Here is a 20841-nt window from a genome sequence, read left to right as displayed (position 1 = left end):
AGCAGCACAATCAGCAGCATCAGCAGCACAAACAGTAGTAGCAGCACCAGCAGCACCAGCATCATTGGCAGCAGCACTGGCAGCAGCAGTAGCAGGAGCAGTAGTACCAGCAGCAGTATTAGCAGCAGCAGCAGCATCAGAAGCAGCACAGCACAAGGAGCAGCAGTTCTAGCAGAACCACCAGCAGCAGTTACAGCAGCACTAGCAGCACAAGCAGCACAAGCAGCAGCTTTCTATCATTATCGTTATCATCTTCTTCGTAATCATCGCCATCATCATCATCATTACCATCGTCACCACCACCACCATCTTCATTATCATCGTTGTGTATGAGTTCAATGTAAAATTAAGATATTTGACATCACAACAAGAATCTATTTACCTTCCCCAAAGTTTTTTTTTTCAGAAATGACATTATTTCCTGTCAGAGAAGAGCTAACATACTTTTTTTGTTTGTTCAAAGTTTGGTAATTATAACAGGCAAATGTTATATGAATATTGGATTCAGACCAATACTTTTAGAAGAAGTTCTAAAGGGTTTAGGGATAGAAAACGCTTTTATTACTTTTTAATTTTACATCAGTGTTCAGGCCTCTTTGATCTTAAAAATTATCGATAATATCAATATTCAAACTGCCAATAATTTATATACTTAATGAAAACAACTGTAATCTATACATACTATGTAAAGATTTACACTTTAGGGAGGTACCCTATTTTTGCTTCACTGGTGCATGCAGCCCGAAAATATGTAACAAAAATGCATGCTTAGCCAAGCAAAAAGTTGTGAACTCTATGACTTGTGAAATAAATATTTCGTATCTAATTTTATTGCAAGATGATATTGCGGGCTAATAAGCAATAAGAAAAGACATTCCTCGTTATTCCGTTGTAGGTTACAAGACACCGTTTATGTCGTATATTTTAACAAATACTGTTTTATTTCGCTTTTCGTAAAATCTTATATATTTAATATTGCATGAAAGAAGTTAATCTAGAGCTTCAAGGTGACGTACAACTCGTTAAGAAATTCTAATATCTAAAAATCTGCCAAGGTTTAAAGTATGTTTGTCATTATATTTGGAAAAGAAGTATTTAAAGGTTTGCATGTTTGAAGAGACAGATAAGGTGACGGCCGCTCAATCCAGGGATCGTGGGTTCGAGCTTCATTGGGGTCATGACTATGACTTCTCATATGACACCAGTACTGGGAGCGGACTCGAGAGTGGTTCCAATAAGCTTAAAGCTTTCATCACAATCGAGCTAAAACAAATTAATATAAACTACATATTAAGCAAGAGTCAATGAGACATAAGCTGACTGGGTTAGAAGGTAATGTTTACAACCATAAAATTTATGTCATAATCACATACAATATAATGTTTTCTGTGAATTGGACTATTTTACAAGTGTCTGGCTAAATGAATGCATTTTAATTGTCACTTTTAAACAACAGGTGTCAGCTGACATTCTGCTTCTATAGGCCAAATAGGGTAGATGTGTTTGAAGAAAAATTGTAAAATGAAATTGAGCTAAACTAGCCGGTATAAAGCTGCTATATATTTTGATGTATGATATGTTATCGTATAGAAAGAATCACATCTTAACATCTGAATACACACCTCTCAATTTTGGTATATGACATAGTCATTTCTTACCTAAATGGTATTTTCAATCGCTTTGCAAAATAAAATGATTGCTCAATTGTTTGGGCGTTTTCATGTCATGAAAATAATTATTGTAAATTCATCCGCAGCTCATATAATTAAACAATGCCCGAGTCAGTCCAAACCTTTTTATAATCGCGGTATACACTTTTAAAACGCAAAACATTAAATAAACAGCAATTAAATAATTAACATTTCTAAATCGACTGTTTTAATACTTTTGTACTGTTTGTTCATATAAATATCTGCCTATTACTCCTAGAAATTATCATTAGAATATATTACAGCTATCATTAATCCTTTTATCAATCTAAAAAATACAATCCCTGTTCGAATTATACAAAGTTAATATCATTTTCACTCCTGAGGCTTCTCATTAAATGGAAAACATTTGAGCCGCGCCATGAGAAAACCAACACAGTGCGTTTGCGACCAGCATGGATCTTGACAAGCCTGCGCATCCGCGCAGTCTGGTCAGGATCCATGTTGCTGGCTTACAGTTTCTCTAATTGCAATAGGTTTTGAAAGTGAACAGCATGGATCCTGACCAGACTACGCGGATGCGTAGGTTGGTCTGGATCCAAGCTGGTCGCAAACGCACTATGTTGGTTTTCTCATTGTGCGGCTCAATTATTTTGAATTCCGGTCGTTTGATGTTATTCCACTTTTGACGAAGTTCTTTAACATTTCCGGATGACAGTCGGAAACAAATTCTGAATACGTTTTGGTATAAATTTACATCTGCAAACCAATTATAAATGAAACAGAGTTATTCATAACAAAAAAGCCGATAATCACGATAGAGTTTTATGTAAGGCAGGAATATGTTATATTATCAAATATTAAAAATAAATTTCAAAAGAATCGACAAAGAACTCAATGCTTTATTGCTAACGTTGTGTGTATATCGAACATATATAAAATCGAATCCGCATCCCCCCTCACAGCTACACATAGATGACAGAAATATATAAAATTTGCATACGATAGGAAAAAAAAAACTTTATCGTGTAAGTAAATTTTTAACGCCTAATGGTGAGAAACGCAGCTATTTAATATATACGAAACAAGTTAACGCCAAAAATGCAGCCAGACGTGAAATAGGCTACCCAGTTCCACCCATATTATGCTTACTGAGGCGATGTCAAGTTTTGCACACTTCACTTAACTGCAGCGACACACCTTGCTTGGTATGCAGGGACGTAGAAGGGTGCGAGGTATTTTGAGATCGCGTATATTTAAACTGAACGGCTCTACGGAAACGAAGTTGTTTCAAGGCTATAAATCAGCTGCTCAAGAAAGTGAAAATTAAAAACATTATGATATCATGCCGCTGAAATTGAGTCATAAGATACTCTATAATCTGACTTTGATTATACAGGAATGGAAAAGGGATCGTAATATCTAGCCTTTGTATAATTCAAAAGATTTAGATTTGCTTTTTTTGTCACAAAATGTTGTAAAACATAGAATACGAGTAGCTTGTTAAAATGTACAGCTTGCGGAAAACTCTTGGAAAATACGTTCTTTCCGCATCTTGTTTCATAAATCTTACTCTTGCTTTTTTTCTCGGTAAATCTTTTTAAATTGTTTAAGACACACTCCTTTTTCAGGTGTTAGTTACACAATGTCATGGATTTGTCTTGATTGTAAGGCCATCACTTCTGGCATCAAACACAGTACGTTGTGTTGAACTTCATGAAATCATTTTTTAAAGTACATTTGTAGACAAAAGTAGAAATTTTGTCCGCGGATGCAAATCATGGTATGCTTGAAATCCTGAGTTTTTTTTCCCGCAGGAACGCATGAAATCTGCCAATCAACGACCTGTGAACAGCTTTTCTCGAAAACTCAAAGCCAACTGGAACTCACAGCAATGAGAACGATGTAATTCATGACCACTTACACGCAGTGGTCCCAAGCTGCAAAATTATTGACGGCACGAATTACTGCGTTCGATGACGCTGAGTCTGCCCCTGCATCCAATTACAAAATACACGGCTGGTGATTTCCTTACGCACGACATTTTACGAGTGATTGAATGCTTCAATTACATCTAAATAACTTAATGAAATAAAAAACAGGGTTTAGAGCTGAACGAAGTTACCATAAAGCAGTGGATCTTACAAAACAAGAAACGTAAATATATATCTTTTTCTTGTTTCATATTGCAAATGTTATTAATTTATCTAATTTCGAGATTTTTTACAATAAGGTACAGATTAGTGAAATCGCAAGTTTGGCTGTTCTGCAAAACCGATGAGTATGGAATTCAGAGCTTAGCTTGGTTCAATGGTTACAAAAACTGGAGCTTAGTATTTGGACAATCTGACTAAATTACTTGATCTTCTAAACGAAGATCTGAGAACGACCCATTCACATACGTCTTCTGTATATTTTGGATTTCCAGTATCGCTATTTTTATTTTAACCAATCAAACGACTTGTTCGAATGCCAAAGAGTAAGAAAAATATGCTGATATTTCAAGGCTCGAACCCGGGACCCCTCGCTTACAAAGCAAGTGGCCTACCGACTGAGCTAACCGACCATCTGACACAATACGACATAATAATTGTAAATATCAAAAATCAAGTCTACAGGTAGATTTGCAAAATGTTGTAAGCCAAGCTCTGATTGGCTAGCGGAAGGATCGTCAGAACGAGGCCATGAATAGGTCGTTTTCAGATCCTATGCGTAGCGTAATAGGATATGTACTTTAGTCAGATTGAGTATTTGGACATATTATTTTTATCTTGACGGAGTATCTATGAATGGATGAAAACAAGTTATTTTACCTTTTTACATGAGAAAACTGTCATTTCTGCGTTATTAAGAATTTGCTTAAAGATGCTGGTTACATTTTAGGACCTTTTTGAACATCTGCGCCTGTTGCGATAACGCATGCTGTTTCATTCTATAACATCAGCAGAACCCTAAGTGATTTGTTGGAGTCCGAGGGATTCTGAAGATGTTATACCACGGACAAATGTGCGATTAACGTTATTCTATAACACGTATAAAAAATCCTAAAAACAGATAAGCGTTCAATTCCTTTTTGTTATAATTATTATCCCCCGACGAAAGTCGGAGGGATATAGTTTTGGCGTTGTCCATCCGTCCGTCCGTCCTTCCGTCCGTCTTTCCGTCCATCCGTCCGCCCGGAGCCATATCTAGGAAGTGGTTGGGAATATTTAAATAAAACTTCATATACATGTTCACCACTATGAGTTTATGCGGCCCGTCAAGTTTCAGTCAGATTGCCCAAGTAACACCAGTTATGGTCCTTAGAAGTTTCTAGTGTTAACTATATAGGGTACTATAAAAATGGCAATTTCTGCATCATAACTTTTGATATATTTGACCTAGAACCATGAAACTTATTCAGAATTTAGATCACCATAATGTGGTTGTGCACACGCAATTTCGTTTGGATTTATTCTGTAACTTCAGAGTTATTGCCCTTTTATGTATAAAAATCCACATACTTGTACATAACAACCATACCATTTGGTAGAATTTCATTAAATTTCTTTCATTCTTTTCCATGAACATTTATTATAAACATGTGAAGTTGTGTACCCACACCTGGTCACCCCCTTACCTTGGTCACACCCCTCCCCTCCCGATCCCCCCCCTCCCCCGCCCCAAAAAAAAATATATAAAATAATAAAAAAAAAATATTTCTTATTTTAGACTTTTTCAAACAAACTTTATATACATGTCCACCACAATGAGGTTATGGGACCCGTCAAGTTTCAGTCAGATTTACCAAGTAACACCAGAATTATGGCCCATAAAAGTTTCTAGTTTTAACTATATAGGGTACTATAAATATGGCAATTTCTGCATTGTAACTTTTGATATATAGTTGACCTTGAGCTATGAAACTTAAACAGAATTTAGATCACAATAATGTGGTTGTGCACACACAGTTTCGTTTGGATTTATTTGGTAACTTCAGAGTTATTGTCCTTTAATTGTATAAAAATCCACATATTTGTACATAACAAACTTACCATTTGGTAGAATTTCATTAAATTTCTTTCATTCTTTTCCATGAATATTTATTATAAACATGTGAAGTTGTGTACCCACACCTAGTCACCCCCTTGCCTTGGTCCCCCCCCCCCCCCCCCCCCCCCAAAAAAAAGATATATATTTTTCATTTCTTATTTTTCTTATTTTAGATTATTTTCAAACCTTCCATGAATATTTATCAACATGCAAGTTGTACCATTCCCCCCACCTCAATCCTCCACCCAGTCATGCCCACCACCGATCATGCATCCTCTGCCTCCACCCTCCTTCCCCCATTATTTTTTTTATTTTTTTTTCAGTTCCATCAATATTTATAATCAACATGTGAAGTTTCCTCACCCGTTCACACAGCCCGCCCCCTCAAAACAAAATATAGAAAATATATATTTATATATATACATATTTCCATTCCTTTTTTTAAAAAAAAATGTACAAACCTTCAACATGTTATGTTGTATCTGCACCAACCTTGCCCCCAGCCATTTTCAAGATATCTTACTTGATTGTGTTCTCTTAAGGACATCTGTTCTTTTAAGTTCAAATGTACATGTTAAACAGCAAAACCTGGTGCCAAACCACTCAAAGACAATATTTTGTTCCAGTCAAACTTCAAGCTCACATTTCAATTAACTGCATTTAATTTTAAAAGCTAAGCTTGTTACAGTAAGCACATTCCATTCAAAATAAATTCTTTAGTCAGGATCAAAGTATCATACATTTATTATATGCACTCTTTAATTAAATACCAATTCATCGAATTTGCTTGTGATTTATAGGTCCGTTGTGCATTTACGTCTTGCCATGGAACGCACATATATGAAAAGGTGTGTTATAAGCACATGACCTCTTTGTTCATAAAGTCTATACGATCTCATGGAAGCAAAGAACACAACCGAGCAAAATAGTAGCAGACTCGGTATGGCCGAATTTATTCATGAGAGGGGTATAAAATGTGCATCCCTTTTGTTCCTTAGCACAGGTTGAAGCGAAATTTTATTAAAATAACATATTCGACTCCTAGATTTCAAAGGACCGGAAATATAACAACACTGAGGTCAAGTATGGGGACATGTCACTAAGACACTGCTGTTGTGATAGTTTACATCGTGTTAAAACATCCTTTCTAACTTCGTGATCAAACGACTTTTCTAACATGGATGTTTCGTGTCAGTTGTCAAACATTGTCTATCTATCAAATACATTATTGTTTTTTAAATATACAACGCTTACCTTTGTTTAACTGCCAAATAAATCGACCAATTCTTATTCTTCGACAAACAGTTGCCGCACGGACCGGTGAATGAACATTATGACGCCAGTTACGACATGAAAGAGCCACAAGACGCTCGATTCATTACTATTCGGATGAATGATTTTAGTTCAGCACAATCTTCATCTTAATGTTTAATAGAGCAATGTTAATAAACATGTTAAGCTAAAATGAAAATACTTTTTTTTGTGGTTTGAGCAAGAGGAACGTTGTGGAGAAGTGGGGAAGGTTTTCCCCCGATATTCTGTAATAGGTCTAATATATCAAATTTCAGATGGCTGCTAAAAGGTTTGGTTTTGCTAAGGGGCTTACCAGCTTCATGTTACTTTGTGTACAACTGTGTAAAGGTCAAGTACCGGATAACGTTGATGGAGGTGCAGACGGTGTTAATGGTAATCAATTTCTCACCGGAAGCCCTAACGTAAGTTGTTTATACCGGTCTACATGTTTTGTCTTATTACAATGAACTAAATTCCGACAGTGAAATGGGTTACTCTCCCACTTAAAACTCTTTCAAAGTCAAAACGTTGTGTAGTAGATAGCAAATGATCAGATATATCTATTGGAAGTAAAAACTAATGTAAAATATTATAAGTGGTTGTACATTGGTGTCTTTCAACTTTTATTCAGCCCGATTGTAAAGAAGACAAAACGCTTAATTACTGGGTCTCCAGTCCGTTTCCATGTCAACTCAGCACTTGAGTCTTTTTATGTGGCGTATAGTCACCTTAGTCCAAACTAGCGTCTTTAGCTTCTCTTGCTTGCATCACAACTCTAAACATCCTATTTAGCACTTGTTTTAGTTTGATAAACCGTTGTAAAATTTTTAATGACATCAAACATTATTGTCTGTCTCCTGGTAGACCATGAATAAAAAGCCTTTTGAGAGGTTCTAGGAAATATTCTCCGATTTCATTTCAAATCTGCAGAAATCCTATGTGCGAGAGTAAAAAACGATGTTGCTTGCAAATACTTGCGAATAATATAGGTAGTAAGCGTGCTAATGGAAGCCCGTGGTTTCCGTACACTGTTAAATGTCACTTTTCAACAGTAAACTACAGTTATTTCACACCATTACTGTGTCTTCTCTTTACTACAAATAAACTCAACAAATATATACATTTCGCCTTGTAGCGATGCACCCTGGCTACGAGAGGCCGTTTATTCCGATACACATTATACAAATATACAGTGTTATACAAATGATACTATAACTCATTGTGGCTCTCTCAATTTTCCACCTCACCGGAAAACACGACGTCCAGGAAAAAACAGAGAATTTAGCTCCGAAAACCTGTGTCCAAAAAAACAACAAGTTCAGTGCCTTCCTCAGTGGTGCGTGTGGACTTCACACATATATTGTAAAATTAATTTGACCTGTCAAAAACTGCTCCCGGCCCCCACCAAATTCTGTTCATGCCTGTATAAGAATAACATGAACGCCAGAAACATGCCCCGACAGGACAACTAAATAATACAATACAACAGTATTTAAAAATGTTATACAGTTTTTAAACAATTGCTAACATGAGCATATTGAAATCTAAAGCTTTTTTCATGTATGTAAATCACAGATGAAATTTTAATCTTAAAATTTCTAACGTTTGAAAACTTAATGTCCGTATTAAACGTACTACTGAGGTGCACGCTAGAATTTTTATTTCACGCGTTTCGAAGTATAGCGTGAAATATTTGTCTGAACGCGGAACGCTTTACAAAGGGTGATAATTGATATTGGTCAGTATGGATTTTGCACGGGGTTTTTCAGTGAAGCGTACATGTATGTACATATAAATAGATGTGTAATCAGATACTGGTCATTCTACCAGACGACTCCGAACAAGTTAAATTTGTTAGATAACACGTGGTAGCCGGATAAAATGGAGGAGGAAAATGCCATGCTTTCGCGCTTAGAGACAATGATAAACAGCAAATTTGAGGCTTTTGAGAAAAGGATTAGTGATAACCAGAAGGAATTATCACAGTCACAGATTTCAGTGATTCAAGAAAATCTTCATGATAATTACGTATTTAAGAAAAAGGGACATGAACAACAGTACAAAGTTAATTCGCAAGTTATAGACAAATTGCGTAGAGCAGAGGGTTTTGTAAAAGAGGCGAGCAGAGATTCTTCAAACGAGGCCGCAGATAATGCCATCAGCAAAATTACCGAAGGTATTGATATTCTTCAGCATCGTCAAAAATGTATTAAGCTCGCTGATTCATCGGAACACGGTTGGAAAGTAGTACACGAATACGAAGCTCACCCACTGGCAGACGATTCCGATGACGAGAAAAAGATATACAGAGCCCAAATGCAGGCAGAACGTAAAGTTCAGCGGGAGAGACGTACGAGGAGCAGACGTTACGTTCCCTACACAAACCCCGGTAACCAGTCCAGCGGTACAGCGTCCATATCAACAAGACCACAGACGCAGTCGGCAAACAGGAAACCAGGTTCTTGTTTCCGGTGCGGCAAGCCAGGCCACTGGAGGGTTGATTGTCGTGTGGCGCAGACTGAGTCTCAGTCGGACAAGAATGTACAGATAAGTACTTTTGTTAGTTCTTTTAGCTGTAAAGATTTGAACTCCGGGGAGAGAGAAAATGATTTTCTGCTAAGTTCAAAATTGTCTGAAAATACCAAAATATTAAACAAAAATTGTAAGTCTGAGTTAGCGCAGACGAAAAATGCAGAATCTCCTGTTGGTAGACTGAAGTCTTCTTTCAGACACTGGCAAGATGCCGGTGCAGGGGAGTATATTTTAGACATAATTCAGAACGGTTACAAGTTACCTTTCCAGAAGGTGTCCAGTTCTGTAGAATTAAACAATAATAAATCAGCCCGTGATAATGCATCATTCGTTTCAAAAGAAATTCAAAGTTTATTATCAAAAGGCTGTATTCGAGAAGTATCAGCACCGCCGAAGGTGATAAATCCACTTACTGTAGCAATCAATCGTTCAGGCAAGAAAAGGCTCGTTTTGGACTGTAGGCACTTGAATTTAGATTTGTTTAAGTATAAATGTTGTTTTGAAAATCATTCGGTAGCCAGAGACATATTTTCAAAAGGAGACTATTTATTCAGTTTTGACATAAAGGGGGCTTATCATCATATAATGATTTTCCCCGAGCATACGACGTATCTCGGATTTGCTTGGCTGGAAAACGGTGTGAAACGTTATTACGTTTTTCAAGTTTTACCATTTGGAATTTCTACTGCCGGATTTATATTTACAAAAATTTTAAGAATCTGTGTTAAAAAATGGAGGGAAATTGGGTTCAAAATCGTATTATTCCTAGACGATGGTTTGGGAGGAGCAAGTACTTTTGAAACAGCCTTCACTACTGCAAAATTCATAAGCCAAGATTTACTTAATTTCGGGTTTTTATTAGCAAAAGACAAATGTCACTGGTTACCGTGTTTATATGCGGTTTGGTTGGGCAATGAATGGTACATGTCGGATGGTATCCTAAAAGTGACCGAAGGTAGAATCTGTCGTACTGAAAAGTTGCTTGATGACTTGATTAACCAAATTGGTAACGGTTCAGTTCTTGTGCCCGTGAGAAAAATAGCTTGTTTGATAGGCCAGCTCATTTCTATGCAGAGTGCTATCGGTGATACGGTTAGGTTACGTTCAAGGTCACTGTATGCTTGTGTAGCTTCCAGATCAGGCTGGAACGCCCCAGTTCAGGTTAGTTCTACCGCCTTATGTGAAATAATGTTTTGGAAAGATAATTTGAGAAAACTGAACATGAATGATTTAGAAACAAAATCTGTTAATCGGGCATACGTCACTGTTGACGCCAGTGAAGCTAGATATGTAGAATATGCTAACGTCTTTGTTGACGCCAGTGGAGCTGGATTTGGTGGTTTTATCGAAGAAAGCGAGAATAGCGAAGTAACCGGAAGTTGGTTAGGTTCCGAAAGTATTTTGAGTTCCACATGGAGAGAATTAGAGTCTGTTTACCGCGTGATGAAAAGTCATGTTACAAATTTGCAGGATAAAAAAGTAATTGTACATACAGATAACAAAAATGCAACCTCAGTTTTACGAATCGGCAGTAATAAGCCGTATTTGCAAGATGTTTCATTAAAAGTGAACGAATTCTGTTCAGAAAATAACATTTCTTTATTTCCTAGGTGGTTGCCAAGGGCAGATAACTCTGAGGCAGATTACCTTAGTCGATGTTCAGACAGTGACGACTGGTCCATTTTAGATTCTATATTCAGGGCGTTAGACGAAAAATGGGGACCACACTCTGTAGATCGTTTCGCTTGTCATTACAACGCAAAATGCAGTAATTTTAATTCTAGGTACTGGTGTCCTGGCACAACGGGCGTTGATGCATTTAAGCAAATTTGGTCTGAAGAGAACAACTGGATTGTTCCTCCGCCTAGATTGATTTTGAAGTGTATTCGTAAGATATTAGCCGACAGATGTCACTGTACAATTGTAGTTCCTCAGTGGAAGTCTGCGCCATACTGGCCAGAATTATTTCCGGGCGGAAGTCAAGCTATATTTATTAAAGACTGTGTTTATTTTCAGCCTGGAAAGTTGACAAAAAGAGGAAAAGGTAGAAACGGGATTTTTGACGGCAGACAATTATTGTTTGGCTTTGTTGCTGTAAGAATTGAATAGCTTGTGAAACAGAAATTGTTTTTATCCTTCAGGTTTGAGCTTGCAGCAATGCATTGCCAGTGAAGTCGAGAAGACTGGATTATCAGACAGATCTTTTGATGACCTTACCCATAAAATGGCCGGATTTTTAGTGAACTCTAAGAGTGACAATACAGTTAAGAAGTACTTTCATTATTTTCAAAAATGGGAACATTTCGCAAGTTCAAAAGGAGGTCAGTCTATACCTGCCTCTCCAATTATTGTGTGTCTATATTTGACAGATCTTTTGGATAAAAAAATTTCAGATAATGTTATTTCATCGACAGTATATAGCATTAAGTGGGCACATTCATTGAGAAATCTTACTGATCCAACAGACAATTTATTTGTGAAGAATTTATTAGATTCTGCGAAACGTATTTCTCACAGAACTGTAAATAAAAAGGATCCTGTTTCTTCACAGTTGTTGATAGAGCTTTGTAGCAAACATGTAAATACGAGAGATGTTCTTGTTCTCAGAGATTTGTGCATGATTCTTTTAGGTTTTTCAGCCTTTTTAAGGTACGACGAAATCAGGAATCTTCATTGTAATGATGTAAAGTTTCATGAAGATCATTTCAGTTTATTTATTCGCAAAAGCAAAACTGACCAATATCGTTTCGGTAACGAAGTTGTCCTTTCAAAAGGTTCTACCTCAGCATGTCCGTTTGCAATGCTTCAGCGTTATTTAGATGTGTCTGGTCAAACTTCTGATAGTGAACAGTTTTTGTTTAGACCTTGTTTCAGGTCGCATGGCAAAAGCCGTCTCATATATAAAAACAAACCTCTGAGTTATACAAGGGCCAGGGAAACTATAGTTTCTAGACTTAAAGAAAACAAAGCTGCTGGAGATTTAAATTTAAGTTTGCATTCACTTCGTGCAGGTGGCGCTTCAGCAGCTGCAAATTCCGGTGTAAATGAACGCTGTTGGAAAAGACACGGTAGGTGGAAAAGCGAAAACAGTAAGGACGGATATGTCGCTGATTCTTTAGAGAGTAGACTCGCAGTTTCTAAACAGTTATTTTTATAACAACATCAGCCCGCTCTTTTCGAATTCTACACTCACGTCTGGTCATGCATATAGTGTTGTTTGTGTTTTATTAGTGTAGTACAGACTTTTTATTTCACGCGTTTCGAAGTATAGCGTGAAATATTTGTCTGAACGCGGAACGCTTTACAAAGGGTGATAATTGATATTGGTCAGTATGGATTTTGCACGGGGTTTTTCAGTGAAGCGTACATGTATGTACATATAAATAGATGTGTAATCAGATACTGGTCATTCTACCAGACGACTCCGAACAAGTTAAATTTGTTTCAAAAATTTAAGGGGGAAGATCTAATGTTAGTTATTAAAATACATGGCGGCAGAATTTTTGCATATTTTTTAAAACATCATTTTCCGTAGAATAAAGGCTTATGTACTTTGCAAAGAAAATATGACTTTGTTTGATTTGATCTATATTAAGTTTCAGTTTTCATATTCAATGTATTGTGATTTTTTCTTTCTTTTCAAATACGAAGTACATTTCAAAAGACATTTTTGTACACTCCAACGTCATCTATTAAATGGCGAAGTCAAAATATGTGTATATTAAGTCTTCTTGATATTTAACATTTTGATCTATATTTAGTTTCAGTTTTCATATTCAATGCATTGTGTAAATTTTTACAAATATGAAATACGTTTCAAAGACATGTTTGCTTATTCCAAGGTCATCTAATGACGAAGTAAATATTAATACATGAAGTCATCTTGACATTTATTATTTTGTTTTACTAGTATTCTATAAATTCAGTATTTGAGCAAATGATGTAAAATCTCACTTTAACTGATTTATAATATTATTATGATATCATACGTCTACATACGCATTATGAATGGGGTCCAACATTCAGTGATCTGACATTTGACAAAAGGACACAGGTTTCTCAGAGAAATTTCATAAAAAAAAAAAAAAAAAAAAAAAAAAAAAAAGAAAAAATGTTTTGATCTCTGTGTTTTTCCTGGGCGAGTCAGTTCGCGACAGCGTGCCTTCGGATTAAATCAGATATGGGCTATGATTTTTACGCACTAGTTTTGTTTCTTCATCTAGTTTTGAAGGCAAGAGACGTATGGTATTATCTGTGTGACCAAAAAAAAAAATGTTTCATTTTGTGATGTATTGTAATTATCCGGCTGCTTACATTGCCTTAATAAATAACACTCACGTCTGATCATGCATATAGTGTTGTTTGTGTTTCATTAGTGTAGTACAGACCTGACCAATTTTACATCAACATATCACATACCCGATACAAATGATTTCTATTGGACAAATTTTAGACAAAACAATGAACCATTGGCTACCCTTTCAATACCTCTTACTGAAGCGGTTTAATGAACCGTAACTTGCAGACATAACTTTTCCGCTATACTACGTAACGCGGAAAAGGTAAAATTAATCTCTGAAAAGATTGTCATATTCAGATTGACATTCGTTCTGTTATATATAGCTAATCTGCGTGAATTATGATCGCATAAATACTAAAAATAGGGCTCACGTGCAGCAATATTCGAATGGAGCTACGTGGAGCTATAATTAACTGAGGCTACGTATAGCTAATTTCGAATGGAGCTACGTGGAGCTATAATTAAATGGAGATACGTAGAGCTATATTCGAATGGAGCTACGTGGAGCTATAATTAACTGAAGCTACGTAGAGCTATATTCGAATGGAGCTACGTGGGGCTATAATTTACTGGAGTTACGTAGAGCTATAGTCGAATGGAGCTACGTGGGGCTATAATTAACTGGAGCTACGTAGAGCTATATTCGAATGGAACTACGTGGGGTTGTAATTAACTGGAGCTACGAAGAGCTATATTCGGATGGAGCTGCGCGGTTCTGTTATATAAAGCTAACCTGCGTGAATTATGATCGCATAAATAGGGTTCACGTGCAGCAATATTCGAATGGAGCTACTTGGGGCTATAATTTACTGGAGCTACGTAGACATATATTCGAATGGAGCTACTTGGGGCTATGTGCTACATGGAGCTTTATTTGAACGGAGTCATGTGGAAATTATTCGAATGGATCTATTTCATGTTATATTCTAATCACAGGTGCCCGTCCAGTCGTGGTGCCCATATGGGTGCTGCCCCCCCCCCCCTCCGCCCCATCAAAAAAAGTTAAACACCACTGTTTTAATCCTAAAACGAAAAAAAATATTTATTTTCTTTTGATTTTTTTCCCTATAGGCCTATATACTCTTCCATGTAAGAGTACTATATAGGGGGGGGGGGGGGGGGGGGGGATTCGTTTTACGCTTAAAACGGTGTTTTTATTTTTTTTTTTTTTTTTTTATTTTTTTGGAGGGGGCAGCACCCATATGGGCACCAAGAGTGGACGGGCACCTGTGATTCTAATGGAAGTATGTAATGCTATATTCGAACGAAACCATACACAGTGCTATCATTTATAAAAACTGGTTACAAGTCGCGGTGAGAACACTGAATGATCCTTTATCTTACCTTTTTTATTTCAGACAGAGAAGATCATACGTAAGTATAAATTCATTCTACAGCACAATTATTTCGCTTTTATATGGATTATTTCAACATTATTATGATCATCAAGGTACACTTGAATTGTCATTTTGATATATATTAATTCAAGTACAAGTCGGTTGTCATATAGAAATGTGATAACTGAGCAAAAGTAAAGGTTAACCTATATGTCTAACATACATCTCTGTAAATCACTTCTTAACTTTGTTAACATCTGTGATCACTAAACACTTAATCTGTTTTTAGTACCGTATTGTAATTTAGACATGATTGTGATAAACATAGTGCATCTATTTACATTGACACTTTTTAAGCAATTGATAAACAATTTTACTATTGATACTTTTTCTGATTTCACTGTATGGCACGTATGTTTGGACCTCTCAAAATCAGAAGGAAAATGCCACTGTACATGTTAAACATATACCTAAGTATACCATGAAAACCATGTACCCAACGTTTAAACGCATATTTCTAACATAAAACGCGCAGTTTGGGAAATGTGCACAATGCGTATTTGCCAATATATAATTTATAATTACAATGTGCAATTACCAGTATGACGGTTATATATATTGTTTGTTTTTTGTGTGTGTCTGTTTCGCAGTTGGCTTAAACTGTATCAAAGACACTACAGATTCGACAGAGGTTAAGTTCGAGATGTATGTTTACCAAAGTGACGACGCCTTTAAGTTTAATCCGGCATCTACCACAGTTAGACAAAGCGAACTTGTGACGTAAGTTAGTTATCGTGGCCATTTATCAAGGGAAATAAACTTGTAATTTTCGACGATATAACTGATTAATGTCGAGTTCCCTCCCTTATGCATTTCAAATGTACATTGTTTAGAGATGGTACCTAAAAAATTCAAATTCATCTTTACAGGTTTTTTTCAGAGTGAAATGATAGCTAAGTGCACCAATTTTCTAAATATATTTATGGTTTTCCTCTTCTCCATGTCAAAAATAGAAATATTTGATATCTATAAAATGACTTTCTCAAAATATCTGAAGCAAAATGGACAACTCTTGTATTGACCGTTTTTCAAGGATTTTAGGACTTTCCCAATTATAGTCTATATCAAAAGCTCCCACAGCTAAATAAATTCAATAGGGTATAATGAAAGTTTACTCTACTTTCAACATTTTGAAAGAGCCTATACTGAACTTCCTTTTGTCTTTTAATAAAGTCAAATTCCAAGACTAGCCAAGAGTCTAAAACGCTTGAAAAAATTCTGAGTGAAAGAGAATGACATGCTCTTTATTATAAGCTTACCAAAAACATACCAAAAATGTACCTTAAAGAAGTTATTAAAGATTTTATATTGTAAACAAACCCCTACACCATTTTACTATCAATATTTTCCATTCATGAATGCACTCAATTCAGGTGATAATTGTTGATATATTTGTAAATGAGAGGCCCCGACAAAAACCTTTTTTCAAGTTGTGTAAACAGTTTAGGTTTCAAATTAATGTTGATATCTGAAGTTATCCGATTACTTGTTTTCAACAATAAATAAGACACCTTATAGTTTGTTTAGGGTAGTTGACCTGTAACGAAAATCATCAAATAGAGTAATCTCCATATGATTTTTCAACATTTATTCGTTTTTCAAGGAAAGCAAATGATCGTGCTAGTTCCCTCCAGAGAATGTTTAAATTGAGAATTGCTTAAAATACATTACATATAGTCATTACCTATTAGCTACCTTAACATGTAGTAATTACAGCCACTACCTTAAAACATTGTGATAATATTTGATGACAATTAATTTTTGCGTTACCAGTTTAACTTTTTTTGTTATTTCTCATTGTTAGATATATACATTCTACATTTTGATACATAAATGTTGTGTAAACCAATGTATCACCATTGAGAACAATAAATAAATAACTTTGGCTAAAAGATCAAAACTTAATAACGTTTCTTAATGTCGTTAATTTTCTTAAAAGGAATGTATGCATTATTCTATATCATCTTCATGCATTACTAAACTTTCAGGGCCTCACTACAACTTACAAAATAACTGTCAGTGTAAGTCATGAGAAAAGCATGCATATTGTATATTGAATACAAAGGGATTTAAACAAATGTAGGTCATATTTTGTCTGCCTGATAAGTTGTTTGAATAAGGACCTATCTGATTTTTCTTTCACATTTGATCACTGTTTAATGTTGGCTTCAGTTTATTGGTCAATTCAGAGTTGCCCCCCTTTGATTTATTTGTGTAGGTACCATCTCTACATTGTTGTTCTGTAATGAGAATCAGTAAAGCTACATCTAACATATTGTCTGCATGCATGTAATGGCTATTAGAAGTTTTTATTTATATATCTATCATAGTTGTGTTGTATTATTTCTGTTAGATACAATTATATTTATGTATATTTTGTTCGTGAGTGTCTGCGCTGCTGTGGTTTAAGTTGTACTTTAACTGTGATTAAGGAACGTAACATTCCCTTCTGAATATTCATCCTTGTTCCACTTTCCCCTTCAACAACCCCCTTCTACCCCCTACCCCTTTTTTCTATATTTTGCATAAAATTAAAATGTACTTGTTGGATTTCTGAAGCAACCCGTTGATAATATTTTTCCGTTACAGTTTCTTTTTGTTGTGAGTCTACTTTTCAAACGCGTGGCTCCGAGAATGTGCATGTGGTGCTCTGTACTTCCGTACTTCTCAGAAATCTACCCTTACCTATTATTTTAGGATTAGGGTAAGGGCTAGGTAAAATAAGAAAAGATAATAGGTAAGAGTAGATTTCTCGGAAGTACGGAAGTATGATACTTGTCTAGCACCTTGTAGAAATATTTGTTCTTAGACTTGTCTTCCACCTTGAAGAAATATTTGTTCTAGATACTTGTCTTGCACATTGAAGAAATGTTTGTTCTGATGTTCTGATAATTGTCTTGCACCTTGAAGAAATATTTGTTCTGATACTTGTCTTACACCTTGAAGAAATATTTGTTCTGATACTTGTCTTGCACCCTAAAGAAATATTTGTTCTGATACTTGTCTTACACCTTGAAGAAATATTTGTTCCGATACTTGTCTTTCATCTCGAAGAGAAGAAATATTTGCTCTGATACTTGTCTTACACCTTGAAGAAATATTTGTTCTGATACTTGTCTTACACCTTGAAGAAATATTTGTTCCGATACTTGTCTTACACCTTGAAGAAATATTTGTTCTGATACTTGTCTTACATCTCGAAGAAATATTTGTTCTGATACTTATCTTATACCTTGAAGAAATGTTTGTTCTGATACTTGTCTTACCCTTTGAAGAAATATTTGCTCTGATTCTTGTCTTGCAGCTACGAGAAGTGTTATTTTATTGACGCAGCGCTCTTTGATACCACGCAAAATGTCAAGGCAGCGAATGCTCATGCAAACTGCGGAAACAGCGTGGATTTCTCTCCGTTGGAAACACCGACAAGTAGTTCGACTGATTATGAGAAGCGAACGAAGAAGGCAACACTATCTGTACCAAATCCGGCACAATCCGTACAATACCAGTGTGGCGCAAGAAAAGTAGTAAGTTATAAGTCTAAGATTACATATAATGTTATAATGTAATATGTAAGTTTAAAGGACATTTAAAAATTCTACAGTATTTGACTATCGATATTCAAATGGTTTAAAAGCATTGTGATACTGGTAAATGTAAACGAAAACAACCACAACAACAACAACAACAGTTTCTGTCATGAAAAATGTTAAAATCGTTACAATAAATGATCAATTTTGGAATATTCACGAAAACATTTATAACAGTTATATAAACATGACTATTTAAGGATGTAACAAATCCAACGCGAGAGCGCAATTGGGATGTTACAATGTAACTGACGCGCAGAAGATATAGCTAGAATTTCGTGCTTTTGTGGGACTGCTTACTTCAAGGTTGATCGATTTTTAAAATTCAACACGTGAAGTTCTTCAAGTGTAATTTGGTATGAAGAAAACAAGTCTAATTCATCAAATTTAAGTTTTTTATTAAAAAAATACCCTAGTTATATTACATCAGGATAATTTCATTTGCTGTTCAGTATATATCCTCCCGTAAGTTCTTCCTTTCATTTTTATTGCAACAAGATAGAGACATTGCCTTTCACTGTTCGTTGCATTCTGTATCATACTCTGTTTCCAGAGCGATGTACACAGGCTGCTGTCGTTCACTCTTAACTCTACGTTATTTTCTCGAAGGTTTTAGATAAAACAGAATAACACTGTTTTTCACTTTTCATTTCATCGGTTCAGGCCGCTTTCAGTCTCTCTTCATCACTTGTTATCTCTACCTCTGTATTTAGGACAATGAGATTCAGGCCACTTTCATTCACTCTTTATCAAATGTTATCTCTTCCTCTGATTTCAGGACAATGATACGCACTCCGCTTTTGTCCACTCTATCAAATGTTATATCTCCCGCTTTTGTTCACTTTTACTCACATGGTATGTCAACTTCTATTTTTGGACAATAAGACGCAGATTGTTGTTATTCACTTTTCCTGACATATTATCTCTTCCTCTATTTTAGGATAACGAGACAGGGGTAACTGTCGGTCATGTTCCCCTCATGTTTTCTCTCTGTTTTCAGGGCAATGAGATAGAGGTTGCTGTTTACTGCAAACGAGATGTTGACTATGATAAAGATTTCGACATTGTTTTTATTGCTAGACATGGCACAGATGGCTGTACGGCAACATCAGTTTCGCCGGACAAAGCAAAAATTGCGTAAGTTAAAAGCCCATGTAGTCATAAATGTGTGAAACATTTTTAGCATTTTCATACTTGTGTGTGGATTTAGATGATAATAATAGGGTAATAAATAGAAAATTTTACCGCGATTTTTACACGATTTTATATTGTATTTGTTACATCTCTTAATACACAAATTTTGATGTTAACTACTGATTGTTCTAATCTTTAGTTCTTGCCGGAGTGTTTAAGTGATCTTTACTTTGTTTCAGAAATTGCTGGACCTTTTAGTTCTTGCCAGTGTGTTTCAGCGATAATAAGTTATGTTTCAGAACTTGCTGGACCTTAAGTTCTCGTCGGGGTGTATTAGCAATCTTTAGCTATGTTTCAGAAATTGCTTGAGCTTTAGTTCTTGCCGGGGTGTTTTAGCGGATATCTAGTTATGTTTCAGACATTGCCGGACCTATAATTATTGTTGGGGTGTCTTAGCGATCTTTAGCTATGTTTCAGAAATCAATTGCTGGATCTTTTATTCTTGCCGGCGTATCTTAGAGATCTTTAGTTGTTTTTTTTTTCAGAAATAACTGAATCTTTAATTCTCTTCAGGTGTTCTAACCGATTTTCAGTTATTTTGTTTTAGAAAATGCTGGATCTTAAGATCTCGTCGAGGTGTCTTAGAGAACTTTAGTTTTGTTTCAGGCAATGTTGGATCGCCGGGGTGTCTTAGCGATCTTTTATTTCCTGAGGTACTGGATCTTTCATTCTGCTTTCAAATCAGTTCCTAGTAATATCAGCAAGCAAAAGTGTAATTCTAAGCTTTCTTACATGTAGTAAAATGAGGTTGGATTATTGTTCCAGTAATTATGTATCCTCTGAAATCAAGCATTACACCAACAACCCAAATGTGGACAAAATGTCTCACTCTGATGGACGATTTTTAATGTTCAAAC

At 35.7% G+C, this 20841-nt stretch overlaps 1 protein-coding gene across 1 annotated transcript in view; it reads left to right on the top strand.

Annotated features, from left to right (window-relative positions):
• The first annotated feature begins 3671 nt into the window (after positions 1-3671).
• The window catches only part of LOC123540679 (uncharacterized), a 37387-nt gene continuing 20217 nt past the window's right edge, over positions 3672-20841 (top strand). The window contains exons 1-6 of the mRNA XM_045325900.2: positions 3672-3806; positions 7250-7396; positions 15165-15180; positions 15794-15923; positions 18508-18727; positions 19791-19927. Of these exons, the coding sequence (XP_045181835.2) occupies positions 7250-7396; positions 15165-15180; positions 15794-15923; positions 18508-18727; positions 19791-19927 (650 nt within the window). The 5' untranslated portion in view covers positions 3672-3806. The remainder of the gene's footprint in view (positions 3807-7249; positions 7397-15164; positions 15181-15793; positions 15924-18507; positions 18728-19790; positions 19928-20841) is intronic.

The sequence above is a fragment of the Mercenaria mercenaria genome, chromosome 16, assembly GCF_021730395.1.
Source record: "Mercenaria mercenaria strain notata chromosome 16, MADL_Memer_1, whole genome shotgun sequence".
NCBI lineage: Eukaryota > Metazoa > Mollusca > Bivalvia > Venerida > Veneridae > Mercenaria > Mercenaria mercenaria.
The sequence above is the reverse complement of the archived record's forward strand: the minus strand, read 5'-3'. Positions and strand labels throughout refer to the sequence as shown.